This window comes from Cottoperca gobio, chromosome 24, assembly GCF_900634415.1.
Source record: "Cottoperca gobio chromosome 24, fCotGob3.1, whole genome shotgun sequence".
Classification (NCBI taxonomy): domain Eukaryota; kingdom Metazoa; phylum Chordata; class Actinopteri; order Perciformes; family Bovichtidae; genus Cottoperca; species Cottoperca gobio.
In genome coordinates this window covers 4,878,825-4,896,868 of record NC_041378.1, presented here as the reverse complement: position 1 = coordinate 4,896,868, position 18,044 = coordinate 4,878,825, and the positions used below count along the sequence as shown (strand labels likewise).

Here is an 18,044-nt window from a genome sequence, read left to right as displayed (position 1 = left end):
AGGGTCGCTGTATACAAGCCATCCAACACAAGACCCATTCCCACCGAGAAGACGTCCCACCTGCACCGTGCATTACCATCCGAAAGATTTCCCAAATGGGTTTTCCAAAGGGATCACGCTATAAGTCTTAAAAATGTCCCTGCTCGACACAGAAATGCAGTTCCTGCGTTGACAACAAATTAATTTCACTTTTACGGCTCCGAGGTTCCACCGCTACGAGCCGGTTCCACGACGCGTTTCTATCATTCATCTTCAGGACAACGAGTTCATCAAATCTGATTCCAAGAGGCTCCAACATCTTTAGTCATGTCCTCCAGGACATACGAAATAACATCAAACCCTCGCTCTCTCTCCGTCTCCAGTAACGGGTTGAATGGCACCATATCAGTATATCCTCTCGAAGGCTCCAAGGCGGGTATGATGCCGACGCCGGCCAGTGCCAACTCGCCCACGGCCTTCACCATCCTGGACGTGGACCAGAACGCCTACCTGTTTGTAGGAGGAATCCTCGGCACTGTCAAGGTATCTGTCGTTCTCTTCTTCTGTGTGGAACAATCCATGTGTTTTTATCCTCATTCTTCTTCTTCTATCTTCCAGAAAGCAGACGCAGTGAGAACAACAACGTTCACAGGCTGCATGGGGGAGACCTTCCTGGATGGGAAACCTATTGGACTGTGGAACTACAGAGAGCGACAGGGAGACTGTAAAGGATGTGTTGTCAGGTATACAAACATTTATATATCTTTTTTAATATTCAACAGGCCACTTCATCATCGTTTATTTTTGTGACATTTCAAACTCCATTTGACAGTTGGTAGTATATATATATATATATATATATCTATATTTATTTAGCCCCCAGCGTTCAGATGGAGAGGGGACAGTTCAGCTGGATGGTGAAGGCTACGCCGCAGTGGGACGACCCACCAGGTGGAACCCCAATGTTTCCAGCGTGACCTTTAAGTTTCGCACATTTTCCTCCGAGTCCCTGCTCATGTACTTGGCTACAGAGGATATGGTATGTATGCACAACAAGGAAGGATGAAACTCAAATGGAGTAAATATCAGGACGGACAAACTTTGATTTCCTTGCATGATAAATATTTTACAGGTACCGTCCTCAGACCGACACAGAATCAATCAGAATATGAATAATGTACATTTGATGGTCACATTTTAGATCAACAAACAATGAACAAGACACACACACAGGCCAAGGCTTCAGCGCTCGAGTGTAAAGAGCGGACATCATCATGTCTCAAGTCACTGATTTGTCCAACATTTAAACTGCAATCCCCAGAATGCACTCTGATAATGTGAAGTCCCATATGTAACCTTTTAACCCGTTGCTCACAACACTTTCTCCTCTGCTGCGTCTGCAGAAGGACTTTATGTCCCTGGAGCTGTCGGAGGGCAAAGTGAAGGTGAACTTTGACCTCGGGTCAGGAGTCGGCAGCGCCGTATCAGCTTCCCGCCACAATGACGGACACTGGAAATCCCTCACCATGTCACGGAACAAGAAGCAAGGTACGAACAATATTACCAAGATAAATGTCTCTTTTCTCTATACTCGAGCATGATGTCGTGTGTGCTTTCGCCCGCTCTGTTGTTACTTACGTCTCTGTAACTGTTTAGCCACGGTGACCGTAGTGGACATCAACAGCGGTGCTGAGGAGAAGATAGTGAGCACGTCTCAGGGCTCAGCTACAGGTCTGAACCTCAAGGAAAACCAGAAGATCTACTTTGGAGGGCTTCCTACTATTGGAAACTACAGGTACACACAGTTATATCACATGTGCACATGTACACAGTCCTGTGCATGTATTTACTGTAAAGCAAAGCGAACAGCAGGAGCTTTCAGTTTTGGAGGATAATGGAAAAGGTCTCTTTTTCTAATACATATTTAATGACAATTTAACACATTTCTCCTGTTATGAAATGTATTTTTAGACTCTATAGCTCTACATTTAAAGTTATTATCTCAAAGATCTCCATTTCCTTCTTTTTGGCGGCACCTATTAATATGGTAATTGCGGTCACAGCGTCAGGAATGTCGCCGCAGACACGTTCCCTCATTCAGCGATAGATCGCGACTTGACAGATACTTTTGTGAATGAAAAGCTGCCGAGGCTTTTTCAGATTTAGTTGTAGGCCAAGTACATTCAGTGCAAACAAATACCCTACATGACAACTGTTTTCACACCTTTTACTCGAGTCATTGAACTAAACTTGACGAGTCATTAGTTGAAACTGTGTTTGTGAAGTGTGCTAACCCTATATTATCATGTTGTGTCTTAACAGCATGACAGCAAGGTAAATAACTTGATAAATACATCTCATAATCAGACATATAGTCAATGTTTATTGCACATTGTCCTCTGCATGAGGCTCGCCATGCTGATGCTGCTGCACAGTGAGTGTGTGTGTGTGTGTGTGTGTGTGTGTGTGTGTGTGTGTTTGCATCCTGGCTGGCCCCCGAGGGCTCCTGCTCCCCCACACGGCGGCTGGAAATCACTTTCTCTCCTTTTATTAATCTGAGTTTGACGTTTGTCTGTTCAGCAACATTTAGGTGCAATGTCTCTCATTCCTGACTCATGACATCATCATATTCAAAGTGTCTCCTTAGAAGATTTTGTGGAACTGCGACAAAAATAAAGCCGTAATTCACAGGGGGGGGAAAATGATAAAGGTGCATTACACTGATTTTAACATGTTCAGTGTCATCACAGCCCAAAATGATCGGTTGATTTCCCCCCCCTTCTATAATACTATAACGTAATAATGCTGCCACCTGTCCCTGACATTACACAAAATGCTAATATGTATAATATTAATATGGACAAACGGCATATTCAAATGATTCTTGTTGACGTCTGCTTCTGGAGACATGATGCAAGAGCTTCACTGCTGCAGAAATTCTGCTTTTAAAAAGAAAATTACATTTCACTGCAGAGAGACAGGACACATGGAGTTTGACTCCATTTGAAAATTCCTTCAGCCGTATTTACTCTTTAATAAAACGATGATCATTTCTTTATAGGTCAGAGGTCACTCTGAAGCGGTACGTCGGCTGTCTTTGGGACATTGAAGTCTCCAGGACTCCGTACAGTCTCCTCAGCAGTTCAGATTATACTGGGGTCACGAAAGGATGTAATGTAGAGGTAAGAGTTCTCACTTATGTAGCTCTACAGTATATTTAAACTCTCAAGACACTCAGATTATATTGCAGAGGTATGATTGTCTACTTGCTTCTATACTTACTGAAGATTCGCTGTAGAATTCCTTGTATGTTTCCCACTAGTTAAATGTCTCCTTCTAGTGGAACATACTGCTACTTTAAGTGATTTATCACGTGTGTTTAACTGCGTTATACTTGCTGCTGAGTCAATAACATAAATATGAGTGTTGGGCGTGACATGTGTGACCTGAAGGACCTTTCTTCTGCTTCACACACGACTCACTTTGTTTCTTTCATCCGTTACTGTCTTCAGGAAGTAAAAGCGTCTTTCTGTATAACGTAAAATACAAAAGTGTGAGGGAGTGAAAGTCCTCGTCCCCCAAGCACAAAACCATAATTCAGTTACTTAAATGTTTTGGGTTTTCCATTTTCCATGTACACACAGAAACTATCCTAACACACACACACACACACACACACACACATACAAACACACACCTACGTGCATTGGAGCTGTTAACACCATGAATTCTAAACACTTGTGCCATTTATATCTGCAAACATGCAGCCGTGCACAGTGTGCACAGATGTATCGAGGGTTATAAAGGCCCAGGACTGAGTTTATGGAGAGTGAAGGTCTTTGTTCCTCTTATCTGTCTTTTTTATTCTTTCTCCAACCGTGTGTGTGTGTGTGTGTGTGTATTTCTGATTTGCACAGTTAAAGTAACTCTCTTGTAAGAGTAAAGCCTCGACTTAGTTGTTTCTTTCATCTGACTGTGAATTTGTAAAGTTTAGGACAAATCAGCTCATCTACGTATAAATACACGTGAACTGCAACTACTTCCTGTCTGTCTCACAGAACCTGCACACAGTCAGTTTCTCTAAGTCGGGATACATGGAGCTGAGTGGCCTGTCGCTGGCGGTCGGTACAGAGATCAGCCTGTCGTTCAGCACGCTGGCAGACACTGGGACCATATTTCTGGCTGTAGGCGGAGTTTTACCGATCAGCCAGCAGGTTCGGTTTCATCTTTTTTATTGGTTTACGCTGTTATTAAGCTCTTTATTTTACAGATCCATCATTTCCTAGAAGATTCCTGGGAACTAGGGAAATAAATGTTTTAATTCAAAACTAAATAAATACGTTTATTATTAATTCAGTTTAATTGTGTGCTTGCTTGTAAACAAATGTGTTTTATATGTTCAGCTGCACGGACTAAAAGCCTCTCAGGGTCCGGGTACACTAGCATGAATTTAAACTGATTAATTGGAAGAATACAAAATTAAAACGATCTCTATGTTCCATGTAATTACTGTACCACAGTTAGTACATAGTTATTTCCAGGAAACATATTGGAAACTATTTAAACTCCTATAACAAAGAATTACCAAATGAATATACTCAAAAGTGAGTATGCCAACTAAGGTTATATTAATATATATAAATATATATATATTGTAATATATATATATATATATATTAATATATATATATATATATATATATATATTTTAATATATATATATATATATATATATATATTTTAATATATATATATATATTAATATATATATATATATATATATATATATATATATAATATATATATGTATATATATATAATATATATATATATCTTTTCCAGGAAACTTCCCCAGAAAGAAACGGTTACATATCAATCCCATTGTATTAGGAAACTGTTATTAACAAAGCAATAATCCTTTTATTCTCCCATTTTCGTGATAATCTCTCCACCACAGACCCGGAACACAAACCTCCTCAGCTCCAAGAGGAGACGCCGACAGTCTGGAGAGGTGTGTTCAACACATGGACACACTCATACACACCCAAATACTGTACCCCTGTCCCTAAGAGAACGGCGTTTTCATAAGTGCACATTAATGAGATTTGCATTTTTTGGCAACTGGGCTAATTGGATTGTCTTTTATCCAAAACACACACACACACACAAATGTCCATTGACAGATGCATATAGTAGCTATCTCAGATTTTAGCTGACCACGCAAGCACACGCGCACACACACACACACACATATGCGCACAAGCATTTTTTTTGTTTAAGTGAATGAAGTTTCCATAAGTGCATATTAATGAGATTTCAGTTTGTTGGCAACTATGCTGATTAGATTGTCTTAGAGCTAAAAACACTTTCACTCAATGCACACACACACACACACACACACACACACATATATACTGTATATACACACACGCTTGAAGTCCCTGTACTGATAGAGCCCTCTTTCATCCTAATCACTGATAAATAAACAAATCTGTTCTTTTATCTCTGCTGGAAACAACGTGTTTTTTTGTGCGTTTGCAAATGAATTAATCTTTTCAGGCATATGTGTGTGTGTGTGTGTGTGTGTGTGTGTGTGTGTGTGTGTGTGTGTGTGTGTGTGTGTGTGTGTGTGTGTGTGTGTGTGATTGCTTTGAGGGTGTTGCTCGCATGAATGCTAAATTGAAAGTGTACATAGGGTTTATGAGTGTGGATGTGTGTGTGAGAGAGAGGACAGAGGGTTACCTCTAGCTTATCCATCATCACTGGTTGTTGGGCACATAAATCTATTTTTACTAACTATGCTGGCAGGCGGGGCGTGTGTGTGTGTGTCTGTGTGTGTGTGTCTGTGTGTCTGTGTGGAGATAGGTTAAGCGAGGTTAAAAACACCATCAACTCAACTTGGCCCTGACTAATGGATGTTTTAGAGAGGGACAGAGGGGGACAGGGGAGAGAGAAGGGGACAGGAGACAAAGGATGGAGGGATACAGAAAGGAGATTTAGAGGTGAAAGGAAGGAGAGAGGGGGGGAAAGGCTGGAAAGAAGAGAAACGATACGACGGGGGAAGAGAGGAGGACAATGAAAAGATGGAGAGAGTTGGTTGTAGACTGAAAGAGAGAACAGAGAAGAGGAAGAAGCTTAGAGAAGAATAAAGGGAGATGAGCGAGATTGTGGTGAAGAGAGGGCGGAAAATAAAACTTGACCGTTCACAAAATATAATATATTCATCACGGGAGCGTTTGGTGTCACAGAATGATCAGTGAGGTGGAGGGCCGGCCACCTCTGGCTGACACCATAGATTTCTGGGTAATTTCTCATTGTGCAAAATGGGATATCAGGACTTTGCAGCGCTGCGTAGTTTAAAAGTGTCCCCATGCCTTCTCTCTCTCCTCTTCTCTCTTGAAGCTAAATTACAATTCTTTCATTTAGTAATATTCATTGTTGTTTGCCTGACTGTGCTGTGTGACCAGTGCTGCCTCCTGAAAACCAGAACTACACCCTTGTTGCGTCTGTATTTTCTCTACTAAGTAATTGTTTGGTCTATAAAATCAGAAAAAAAAGCAATATCTAATAACGCGCATTAATTTTCTGTGGATTGTTGTGACATTGTAGCCTAATAATGACAAAAACTGATGTCAGTGTGTAGATGAAAGCGACGTACACGGGCACGTTCAAAGATTAGATGATGTTTTTATACACGGCTGCTAACTCGTAACAAAGCCTCTGGCTCTACCTGCCGCCGTGCCAAATGGAAAAATGCAATTCCAAAATAAAGGTATACAGAAAACATTCTGTTAGCTCCAAGGCGTGTTGTTACAGAAACAGGTTTACAAGGAAGACATTAGATTGGTTCATAAATATTGAGCAAACAAGAAACACCCTGATGTCCGACACGGTTTTAGCTTTATTTCTAAAAGTTTGCACACAAATTGGCGAACGCACACAAAACCCAAAAGTAATCATGCATGTATAAACGTCAGAAACTGGAAGATTTAAAATACTGAAGGTAGCAGGTGTGTGTGTGTGTGTGTGTGTGTGTGTGTGTGTGTGTGTGTGTGTGTGTGTGTGTGTGTGTGTGTGTGTGTGTGTTGCGTGTTTGGTTTCCTGATTGCATGTGTGTGTCTCTTTCCATCAGTGTCTAAATTCACGCCTAAGTTCATCTGTGACAGTCTGCCTTTGTCTGCATGTGTGACATGCGCCTGTGTGTGTGTGTACGTGCCTTTTTATATCTGTGTAAGTGTGTGTGTGTGTGTGTGTGTGTGCGAGGCGCCGCGGCGAGAGGCATGTTGTAGCTACATCTCAGTTCAATTTGTCCCGACCTCAAATTGAAATTCCATTTTCAGGTGGTAAATTGTCTCCCACTTCGCCCTCTGGCACACAGTGAATTAAAATTCAAATTAGCCTGACCCTGCACCGCTGCTCTCTAGCACCTCTCTGTCTGCCTCCCTCTCCCCATCTCTATCTCGCTCGCTGCTTTGCTCTCTGCCCTCTCATCTCTTCCCCCTATTATCCTCTCCTCTCTTGTTATCCCTTCATTCCCCCTCTCCTCTCCACTTCTCTCATTTCCCCCCAATTTCTCTCAATATACCCCCCCCCAAAAACCCTCTCCCTGCTCATTTCCCCACTTTCGCCTTTTGACTTTCCTCCGCTCTTTATTCCCCAGTCTGTCCTCCCTCCTGTTTGTCTTTTCTCCTCCCTTCAATTCTTATCTTTCAGTTTGTTTTCTCCGTGTCCGTCTTTTCCTCTGTCCATTCGAAGCGTCGCGTCAGGCAGGAGGTGGACATAATATTAGTAGCGTGACGATGGACTCTGATTATTTAGATCCTAATTGCATAAATTGATGCAGGTAGCAAAACAACACACCCGGCTGCTGATGCTTTAAATGTGATGTAATCTATTCATATTGATTCATTGTTTGCTTGTAATAAATTAGTCATATTTTTATTTTATTTATGTTTTTTCAGTTTGACAACGAGATCTCAACGAGGTCCACTTACTCCCTTTTCTTTTGGACATTTATTCCACATTAAAGACAGCCTAGGATATTTTATAAGCAGCGATCTTAATCGGATTCTTGTTGGCAGTTTTATTCATGATTTTATAATTGCATTTTTGTTTACTCCCGACCTTGTGAGACATTTTATGTTATCAGTTTTATGTTTCTAGTAAGTAACACACTCTTTTTACTGCCTGCAGTACCTTGGCAAGGAGATCTCTACAAGGTTTTCTTGCTTAAATGAAGATAATATTTGAAAGAATGATGGTTGTATCAACAGAATGTTTGCTGAGCACTAACTATTCTATATATAATCTAATATCTACTCTACCTGTCTTTCTACCTGATGTATACTGTGACTGTATATAGTGGAATTCAAATCCCTTCATCAACCTGCTTCACCGTCTCCATTTCATCTCCTCTCCCGAGCTCTGCGTCCTGAGAGTATGGCTGCACAGATTTCCACAGCTAATGTAGTTTGTCTCCCACTCCTGCAGCCCTACCTCTCAGTCATGCTGAACAAAGGCTCTCTGGAGGTCTTGATGTTTACCGGCAGCCACAGTCCGCATCGTGTCATCAGACGGCCTGAGCAAGGCATACTGAATGATGGGAGAGAGCACTCCCTGCGCATAGAGAGGCAGCCTGGCAGGTTGGTGTGTGTGTGTGTGTGTGTGTGTGTGTGTGTGTGTGTGTGTTTAGTATTTCTGCTAAAGACTTTCACTCCACACAACTTAATACTGTTTGTCTGTCGCTGCTTTCCACCAGATCGTTTGCAGTTCAGGTGGACGAGGAGGCCAAGAGGGAGGCGGCGCTTCCCAACGACCAGCCAGTGAACTTGCAGCGCATCTTCCTCGGTGGTATTCCTGCAGAGGTAGAGCAGACGTCCAACAGAGTCAACGTCCCATTCCAGGGATGTATCTGGAACCTCATGGTCAACGCTGTGTACGTAACGTGTAGTCAGGTGTATATGTATCGAAACACCTTAAATATAATGGGCAGAGAGGAGCCGTGCACTTCTTCTTCTTCTTCTCCTTCTTCTTCTTCTTCTTCTTCTTCTTCTTCTTCTTCTTCTTCTTCTTCTTCTTCTTCTTCTTCTTCTTCTCTTCTTCTTCTTCTTCTTCTTCTTCTTCTTCTTCTTCTTCTTCTTCAGACACTGTGCATCCACAGAGCTACACGGTTCTGATATCTCAGGATCAATATGCGGCAAAAGAACAGAGTCAGCTTTTGATTTTGGATATTTCTCTGCCCCGTGCATTCCACCATGTTAAAACACTGACTCCGGCAAACCTGATCAATTTGCTTTGCTTCAGTGAACTCTAACCGTTCACCCTAAATGCACTGTGTTAATCCTGGAGCTTTAAACCGTGCCTCGTTCTCCTGATGTATTCCCGATAATGTTGTCTGGCAGCGGACGACAGGCCTAATTCTGACCGCATACACTGCTGCGTTAAAGCGTAGTTAATGTGATCGCAGGAGGTCACGAACGATGCGGTTGTTGATGACGATGATGATGATGATAAAGCCAGCGTCTCTTTCCGCCCGAACAGCAGTAATAGAGCTGTCCGACATCATAAACATACTCATAACTCAAATTACACCCCTCTCTCATCTTTGGGTGTTTGTGTCTGTGTCTGTTTGTCTATCGCTCACCTCATTCCAGCCCCCCCCCCCCCCCCCTCGACACTATAACTTCTAGCTAATATACATCTGTCATTCTGTCCCTGAGTCCTCATCAATCTTACTGGTTGTTCCTGAAGCAGCCACCATGATGCAACCTACATTAATTGGTATTATATATATATATATATATTGTTGAGTTAGTTTCTCCTGAATAACTCGTGCTATACTTCTGTTTTCTACCACTTATACATGATCACACAATAGGTCAGTGAGTGTACTGTGGCTGAGTGTGAGATGTGTTCAGGCTCCACGCAAAACAAATTGTAAAGTCAGCGACTGAACACAAAGTGACTAGAAACCATGAAGTGTATCAAATATGGACGTAAAGTGTAGTTAAACATAACTATAGGCCGTAAAGTTCTTTTGAACCAGGCTGTGTTTATTTGTGCTGTAAAGTTGGCCGGTCAACGGGACCTGGCCTCCAGTAGCCATTAGAGGAAAAACATCTGTGTTGGTTTAATTGTTCAGCACTGGAGGTTGCCGCTTGATGGAAAACACGGAGAGAAGTGAATTTGCCCTAAATGGCACACAACTGTCCGCAGCTAAAAGCCTGTAATTCTCCCAGCGACCGTGTTGATTATCAGCTCGGCCTGAAGATCTAATGGTACAGGTTTGTCTGTTCGTGTGCCGAGCACCTCTGCTGCGTTCGGCTAATTGAAATGGAAGGCACAAACCGAGTGCATCAGTCCAATCACTGCTCATAAAAGTCAAATCTAATTGCCCCGTCCATCTCTCAGTCTCTCAGATTTCTCCACGCCGGTGTCCTTTGAGAATGCCGAAATTGGCCAGTGCCCCAACCTCGCCCCTCCGGCTCCTCTACCTCTTCTGCCCGAGGAAGAGGAGGCTGTAAAGGAAAAGGAGGAGTCGTCGAAGCCACTCAGTCCTCCAGTGACTCCAACACCAGCTCCAGATCCTCCTGCTGTAAGAGGCTCAAATTAACCTGGGAACACACACACACACTCACACACACTCGTAAACACTCATGGGTATAACTTTCATCATTAATATTTTTCCATAGAAGGTGTTAAAGTATTAAAGATTAATGGAATATGTAAGTAAGGGATATAAATATTACACCAGAGGGGGTTTTATTTGCAGTAATATAATTGCCAATACGTTTGTTTAGGCGGCATTTTTTAAGCTGTTGGCACTTGTACATGCAGATGCACATGAGACAGATATGCACACAGATTTACAGAAGGTCACACATGTCCTACTCCACCATATTCTTTAATGTCTTTCTGACTGTTACTCACACACACACACACACACACCTATTTCTCCCTGATGAAATGTAGCCATGGCCTCGCCCTGTTAGCTTAGCGCTTCATCACATAGCAGTTGTACGGCCCATTAACTCTTCTTTATAGTCCCTTTAGCCTTGAGCCACTAAACTCCACCTCTGGCAGCCTGTCATACAGTGCGGAGCCGCGGCGCTATGCTACGCTAACTGTGCATGCCATTTATGCTTTATGAGCTCACAGGAGCCAAAACACTCTCAGCTAACATTTAGCTGCTATGCTAAGAGGCTGGCAGGCAGTGAGTCATTCACTTTGCACCCTTTAGCATCGGGGTAGGCAAGATATATTTCATATATCACATTCCTTACAGCAGTCATAGTTTATCAGTTACCCAGTTACCTGCTAAACTACAGCTCTCAAAGGACATTGATCATGATGCACGGAGCCAAAGAGCTTTGCCAGCTTCACTATAACTCTGTGGTTTGTGGCTTTATGGGCTGCAGGTTCATCTGTTTTATGATATAGAGTACAGGCTGCGAGGAGCCATAGCTCTACATTTTAACTGAGGTTGAAGGTAAGGTGTTACCATATTTTCATTGAGTAATCATGCTTTATGTTTTGTTTGTTGGGTGTTTCGTTAATGTTGGAGCAGCGCTCCATTGCAACACGGAAGCAAATGTTTCCCCAGACTTTAGAGGAAAATGGGAGACATTTTAATAAAATCTAGTGTTTAGAGGACATGACCTTTACTCCACCAGCGTCACTGTTTCACTGACGTGTATTTTTATAACGAGTGTCTCTTTCTTTGATCTTCGTACTGGCTGAAACCTGAGACTGTAATAATACTCCAAACTACTTGGTCATTACACAATGTGATGTCCTTTAACTTATTTATTTATTCATGATTAGTCCACTAATATAAATAGTTTCCACTTTTAGCAGACAGCAGTCACCATGTTTGTGCTTTAATGGGTCATGTCGTGCAGTCATCCAAACACATCATTATGAAACAGCCAGTGTCGAGCACAGTTTTACACAATTGCTATGTGTTTTTGTCGTGCTGCTGCACCATGTGACGGACACACAGGTTGCGAGATGCATTTTATTTTATCGACAGCAGAAGGATATTGTCAGACTGAAGAAGTAATCACAAGTTGAATCACGTCTGACGGTAAATAACAGCCTCAGCATGTGCTTGACTAAAGAAGCTTCTCCATCTCCCACTTTTCTGTTACAACATATTCTTTATTTCTGATGCTTGAGGTAGTTGTGAGCACCAATTTAGAGGTTGAAGAGACTCCAGTGAACCTCCTAAGACGTGAGATCTGAATCTTATTTTTACTTGCTGTTCTGATTGATGGCATCACAACAACTGCCTCCAATTAGCAGCTCTCTAATTCCCCTCAGTCACGCTGACATTCAACATTAACAAAGTCTTACTTCTCAGATCCAAAACAGTCTTTGCTGATGTTTCTCCAGAGGTAACACAATCGAACACGGTCAGAGTCTCACACGGGAAGAGAACCACTTTTATTAAATATTGTGCGCTGCAGTCTAAAGTCTTTGAGCTTTTTATGTTTATGACATCATTGCCTGCCTGTAGCTGATTGGAGGGCTGTGTGCTTGTCATAAACACTGTCGCCCTGTCGCCTCTGTGGCTGCCACTAATCCACTTCCTTCCTACTTCCTGACTGCTGACCCCCACAGGAGGCCACACCCCCTGCCATACCTGCTGCCACACCCACTGCTGCTGCAGCCCCGCCCACTGCTGCACAGGAGCCCAGCGCTGACGTGGTACATACACACACACACACACACACACACACACACACACACACACACACACACCTGCACACAGCTGATATTCTATATTTTTGTCATTATTGACTAACTCGATGAATACTTCCCTACTCACTGAGTGCTTCTTCTAAAGCAATCTTTAAATATATCATATCATTTACATACATATTGTATCTATCATTTCCTAAAACAACTGCGTACTATAGACTTTAACACGACAGGAGAACTTAGTGTATTTCTGTACAGCATTAAGATGTATGAGGGATTGATTGAAACAAAGTGAAATGCCCACATTCATGGTAATGAAGGTACATGTTACACGTTGCAATGGTGGACTCACTGCTGTGTTTTTAATATAGTTGTTGGGTCAAAGGTATAGCTTCATCAGGCTTTGGTTACAGACGGTTTCTATATGTTTTGTTGACAATAAATTTAAAAGAAAATATAGAATATCACCAGACTCATCCTCTAACACACAGAGGATGTGTGTCTTAAAATACGGTATAATCACATGCAATATAGCTTTCCGATAAACATATATTTAGCCCAATATCCATATGTTATGGACACAAAAAGTACTCTTGTCTTCTATTAAAGGTGCATTTCTCACTATTTTCTCTTCCAGCCCATTTTCCCCGACAGAAAGTCGTTTGAGTAAAGCTTTCTTTATCTGCCTACTTCACATTTGTACCGAGTTGCTTTGTGCATCCACATTCTTCCACTGACCAGCTCTGCTCGAGCAGCTCGGGTTAAGTGCTTTGCTCAAAAGCCCTTGACATTAGTTACTGAGAGAAGGGAGGGCCTTCCTCATTTAATACTCTTACGGTGAGGAGTTGTTACCCAGTAGCTGACTCTCATTTCAGCATCTACATTTATTTTCAGGTGATTAGTTTACATAGCGATGTACTTTAAACTGCTTCCTTCTGGATCTTAGTGCAGTTGTAAAGCTGTTGCATCGGCAGCATTAGTGGCCTCAAGCTTCTCTACTTTCAACTCCAAGTCTGAAACACGATCAGAGAATATAGTGACCATTAGAAGACGCTTAAGGAGCACTGCACTGTCTTTAAAGTAGTCACGAGCTGAGCAGTACAACATTGGTAGCGGAAGATAATTACTAGCAGAGGTCAAACGAGTAGCTTCCGTAAAAAACTACAATAATCAGAGCGAGGACTTCTGATCTCTCAAGGAGTGGTCGCAACGACACGCACACTTATACATAATCCCCACCAAATGACTTCAAATTCTGTTGGTGTGACCTCCAACCAAAGACCAGCCACTCTCAATGGAAGACGGCCTTCCTATTGTTAGCTTAATGGAAAGACGCAGAGGGGATGAGAGAAGAAGAGGAGGATGAAAGAGGGTAGAAGACAGAGAGAGTGGGTGGATGTGAGTGGAGAGAAAAGGTGATGTGAGCCATGGAGGAAGAGGAGGAAAGAGGGAGAGAGAGAGTCTTTCTGAAGAGAGCGGCACCCGCCCTTTGTTGGCTTAATGGAAAGACGGAGGAGAATGAAAGGAGAGGGAAGGAAAGAGCTTCTGAGCAAGTGACATCTCCCTTTTGTTAGATAGGGAGAGAATAAGAAAGAGAGAGAAAAGAGTTAGGTTGAGGAGGAGGAGGAGCGGATATGAGGACAGAGCGCGATAAGAGGTGTGTCAGCTGTAACAAAGCAAGGTCACGGTGTGGAGAATGTCCTCACTTGAAAGAGAACAAGAGAGGAGAGGAGATTAAGACACACACACACACACACAGACGCTCAGTCGTCTCAGACGCTCTCCCTCTCTCTCGAACTTTGTCTCTCACTGACACTGGAGGTATGGCAAAGTAGCTTTGGTACTTATTAGGAGAGGTAGTCAAGAGAGGAAAGGAGAAGGCCCGGCGAGGAGGTGGGAAGATGAGATTGGAGGAAAGGGGGGTAAAGAAAGACATTGAAATGAAGAGAATCAGGTGAGGACAGGTAGAGACGAACAGTGGAGCACCAAGGGAAGAACAGGTGAGGAAAGTAGAGAAGATGGAGGAGGGTGGGTGATGGAGAAACAGACGGAACTGAAGGAAGAGGAGACAAGACAGTAAGATATGAAGAAGAGAGCAAAAGTGGTTAAGAATATTGTGGAGGACACAACAAGAAGACGCAGGTGAAGAATGAAGAAAGGAAAGTGGTGGGTAAAAATGGAAGGAGAGGCAAAGACAGGAAAGTACGGGGTGGGAGGTGGATGGGGAGGGAACACAGAAGGAGATGGAAGAAATGAAAAAAGAAAGCAGAGTAGTGCTCAAAGTGAAGAAGAGGAGAGAAAAGGATCAGTTAGGGTGGAGGGAAAGAGATGATTTTAGAGTAACAAACACAAAGGAAAGTTTATTTGATGGGAGCAGAGGAGGATGTAAGAGAGAAGATCCAAGAAGAGGAGTTGTTGGGAGAATCAAGCAGAGTAGTAAACAGTGAGGCGTGGTAAAGAGCACAGGAAAGGAAAGAGAAATGTGTGAATGAAAGGATACGAGAGGAAAAGATTGTAGAAGCAGATGGGAGAACAGGAGGAAGACTTGGACAAGGAGGAAATACATATGAGGGAGAAGAGGAATAAAGGGGAAACGAGATGCCTTTACTTGTATTACAACACTGACACCTTCTGGTCGCTGGCTGAACTGCAGCCTGTAAACGTACGAGTGGCACAATAACACTCATCTTTACTGTGTTTGCCCTGCTGCCAACAGGAAGCACAAATCAAATGAAAACCAGACTGTATGTGTGTGACGTCTGGATCAGAATTAAAATAATATGTGCAGGATTTATGGTGATCAAACTGTGGGGAGGGTCCATGATTTGAAAACACATTTTAATATGCCGCCACTTGCCTGAGGCCATCTGTATATAAAGCTGCCCTTTGGGTCCCTGCAGACCAGAAGCAGAAACCCCGTTAGTGTGATTGACTTGTTCTGCTCAGGTGTTAAGGTTCCTGTTGACAGGAGGCAAGAGGAGCACTGTGGTGAGACCCTGACATGTTATGTCTGCAGGATTCATGTGCGTCAGCTGTGGCCCCGACAGCGCTCGAGAAGGCCCATCAGTTCGGACTGACCAGGAACAGCCACATGAGCTTTGCTTTCGACGACGCCAAAGTCAGAGAGAGGTGTGTATTCAGAATAAATAAACTTATCTTAAACTGTGAAGTAATTAGCAGCACAATAATATATAGTGTAGAATTATAAATGTGTTCTACTTCATTACAGTCCAACACTGCAGAGGTTGCTACATGCACACAGTCACATGTAACCCACACTGACACATGTCCGGGTGTGTTTCTGTGTATATCGTCAGCTTTGTGCTCAGATCGCAGTTTTAAATAAATAAACAGAAGTGAGTGAGTGCTTGTTTGGACGGGATACGATCTCTACTGAGACGAGTGCACAGCAGGTCAGAATCCAGGGAAACATCCTCCATAAATAACAACGTGTTGAATTAGTGAGCGTGTTCCCTGAAAACAACCTCTTTCTGCTTCATTCTGCCCGTTCTTATGTTCACCCATCAAGCCTTTAGACAGGGCAATGGTTTGTGTGTTGATCTAAGAACAGTGTGTAACATGTTCTGGTCGGGCGGCCTGCTGTCAAAATCAAAATGTCAGTGCTGCAAAATATGATCATATGGCGTCTTACTCACTGAAAACTGCAATTTGTCTTCCATGCTGTTTACTTAATATGCCCTGCGGCGCCTTATTGTTTTTCATTTGGTTGGCAAATTGTACTTGTGCTCCTATAAATTAATTACATCATTGAAGTGAAAAGCGATTTTCAGGCATTTAAATCAGCAGCCTAAATATGTTGATGGAGAATTAACTTAATCAACGTGTACAAATACATTTTCTACCATTTTACTGTGTCTTATGTTTTATTATATATTGTGTGTGTGTGTGTGTGTGTGTGTGTGTGTGTGTGTGTGTGTGTCCCAGACTTATATTGGAGTTTGAGCTGAGGACAAAGGAGGAGTCTGGTCTCGTTCTCTACATGGCCAGAATCAACCACGCCGACTTTGTTACCATACAGGTATCATCAGCAGTCATTTTCTATCCGTGCACAGAGGCTGAACTTTGTCTCGTTATCCCTCCGTCGTGACCCTCTCTGTCTCGTGTCTCTGTCTCGTGTCTCTGTCTCGTGTCTCTGTCCTCCTGTAGGTCAAGGACAGACAGGTCTGCCTGGGTTATGATCTGGGTCATGGAAACATATCTGGCTGCGTCCCCTTCTCCATCAATGATGGCAACTGGCACAAGGTGGGACAGTTCGTCAGCCGCTCAGAAGAAGATTTACAACAGTTGTTATTTACGGATATTTGTAGAAGTTGCTGTGCATGGACGGTATCGTCGTTCTAACCCTGCGTTTCTCTTTCTTCTCAGATCCGCGTGAGTCGTAACAAGCAGAGAGGTCTACTCATGGTTGATGGGCGGTACAGTAAACAGATGACCAGTCCAAAGAAGGTACATGCTCCTCATGTAACTGCAAATGATCCAGTGATAAACGTCACATCCTATAGCATCCGTGCATTAGTTGACTGTTCTTCTCCTCACCAGGCTGACCTGTTGGACGTTGTGGGAACTCTGTACGTTGGTGGATTACCACAAAACTACACCTGCAAGAGAATAGGGCCGGTAAAGCAAACACATGTCAACCCAGGATGCCATAATTAACTAGCAACAGAGTATTAATGTTCAAATGTTGTGGCACATTTCTCTGAAAGTGGAGCTGAGCACTGCAGGACTGTTGATTGATTGGACGTTCTGTTTCTAGATCCTCTACAGTATCAATGGTTGTATCCGTAACATTAAGATGGTTGGAGGTGCCGTCAGCACTAAGGCCACTGCTACAGGTGAGGAACTTATGACTGCACATGTATCACATCACACATACCTGTCGCTCTCCAGGTTACAATGGTTATTAGTTAATAAACAGCATTTTGATTTGTCTCCGTCAGGCCGCGCTGAGGCCGCCATTGAGGACTTTAAATTGAACATGGCCACGCCCACCTCCAGTCACATGGTAGGAAGATGCTTTGTTGCCACAGAGACGGGCACCTACTTTGAAGGCACGGGCTTCTTGAAAGCAGGTGAGGCGTGACACTGAGACTTAAACACAGTCTTTGTTTTCTAAAGGTGAATACTAATCTCTCCTCCTCTGCAGTCTCCTCTTACAGAGTTGGTCTGGATGTGTCGATAGCGTTTGAGTTCAGGACCAGCAGAACCAGCGGAGTGCTTTTGGGCATCAGTAACAAAGGCAACGATGGACTGGGACTAGAGATCGTCGAGGGCAAGGTTCATAATAACACTGATTTAAAGGAATAGTTCAACAGTTAGATTAAAAGCTCGCTGTATAATGT

At 43.0% G+C, this 18,044-nt stretch overlaps 1 protein-coding gene across 4 annotated transcripts in view; it reads left to right on the top strand.

Annotated features, from left to right (window-relative positions):
* The window catches only part of lama2 (laminin, alpha 2), a 146,860-nt gene that overhangs the window by 127,564 nt on the left and 1,252 nt on the right, over positions 1-18,044 (top strand). For 2 of the 4 annotated variants that reach the window (XM_029462751.1, XM_029462750.1), the window contains 21 exons: positions 363-522; positions 598-722; positions 856-1,018; positions 1,383-1,527; positions 1,636-1,774; positions 2,302-2,313; positions 3,041-3,161; positions 4,038-4,193; positions 4,937-4,990; positions 8,470-8,621; positions 8,738-8,914; positions 10,390-10,573; positions 12,601-12,687; positions 15,698-15,810; positions 16,627-16,720; positions 16,849-16,944; positions 17,068-17,148; positions 17,242-17,319; positions 17,459-17,537; positions 17,643-17,774; positions 17,849-17,979. In XM_029462751.1, the coding sequence (XP_029318611.1) occupies positions 363-522; positions 598-722; positions 856-1,018; positions 1,383-1,527; positions 1,636-1,774; positions 2,302-2,313; positions 3,041-3,161; positions 4,038-4,193; positions 4,937-4,990; positions 8,470-8,621; positions 8,738-8,914; positions 10,390-10,573; positions 12,601-12,687; positions 15,698-15,810; positions 16,627-16,720; positions 16,849-16,944; positions 17,068-17,148; positions 17,242-17,319; positions 17,459-17,537; positions 17,643-17,774; positions 17,849-17,979 (2,479 nt within the window). The remainder of the gene's footprint in view (positions 1-362; positions 523-597; positions 723-855; positions 1,019-1,382; positions 1,528-1,635; positions 1,775-2,301; positions 2,314-3,040; positions 3,162-4,037; positions 4,194-4,936; positions 4,991-8,469; positions 8,622-8,737; positions 8,915-10,389; positions 10,574-12,600; positions 12,688-15,697; positions 15,811-16,626; positions 16,721-16,848; positions 16,945-17,067; positions 17,149-17,241; positions 17,320-17,458; positions 17,538-17,642; positions 17,775-17,848; positions 17,980-18,044) is intronic. The other 2 variants (XM_029462753.1, XM_029462752.1) reach the window with 1 other exon arrangement.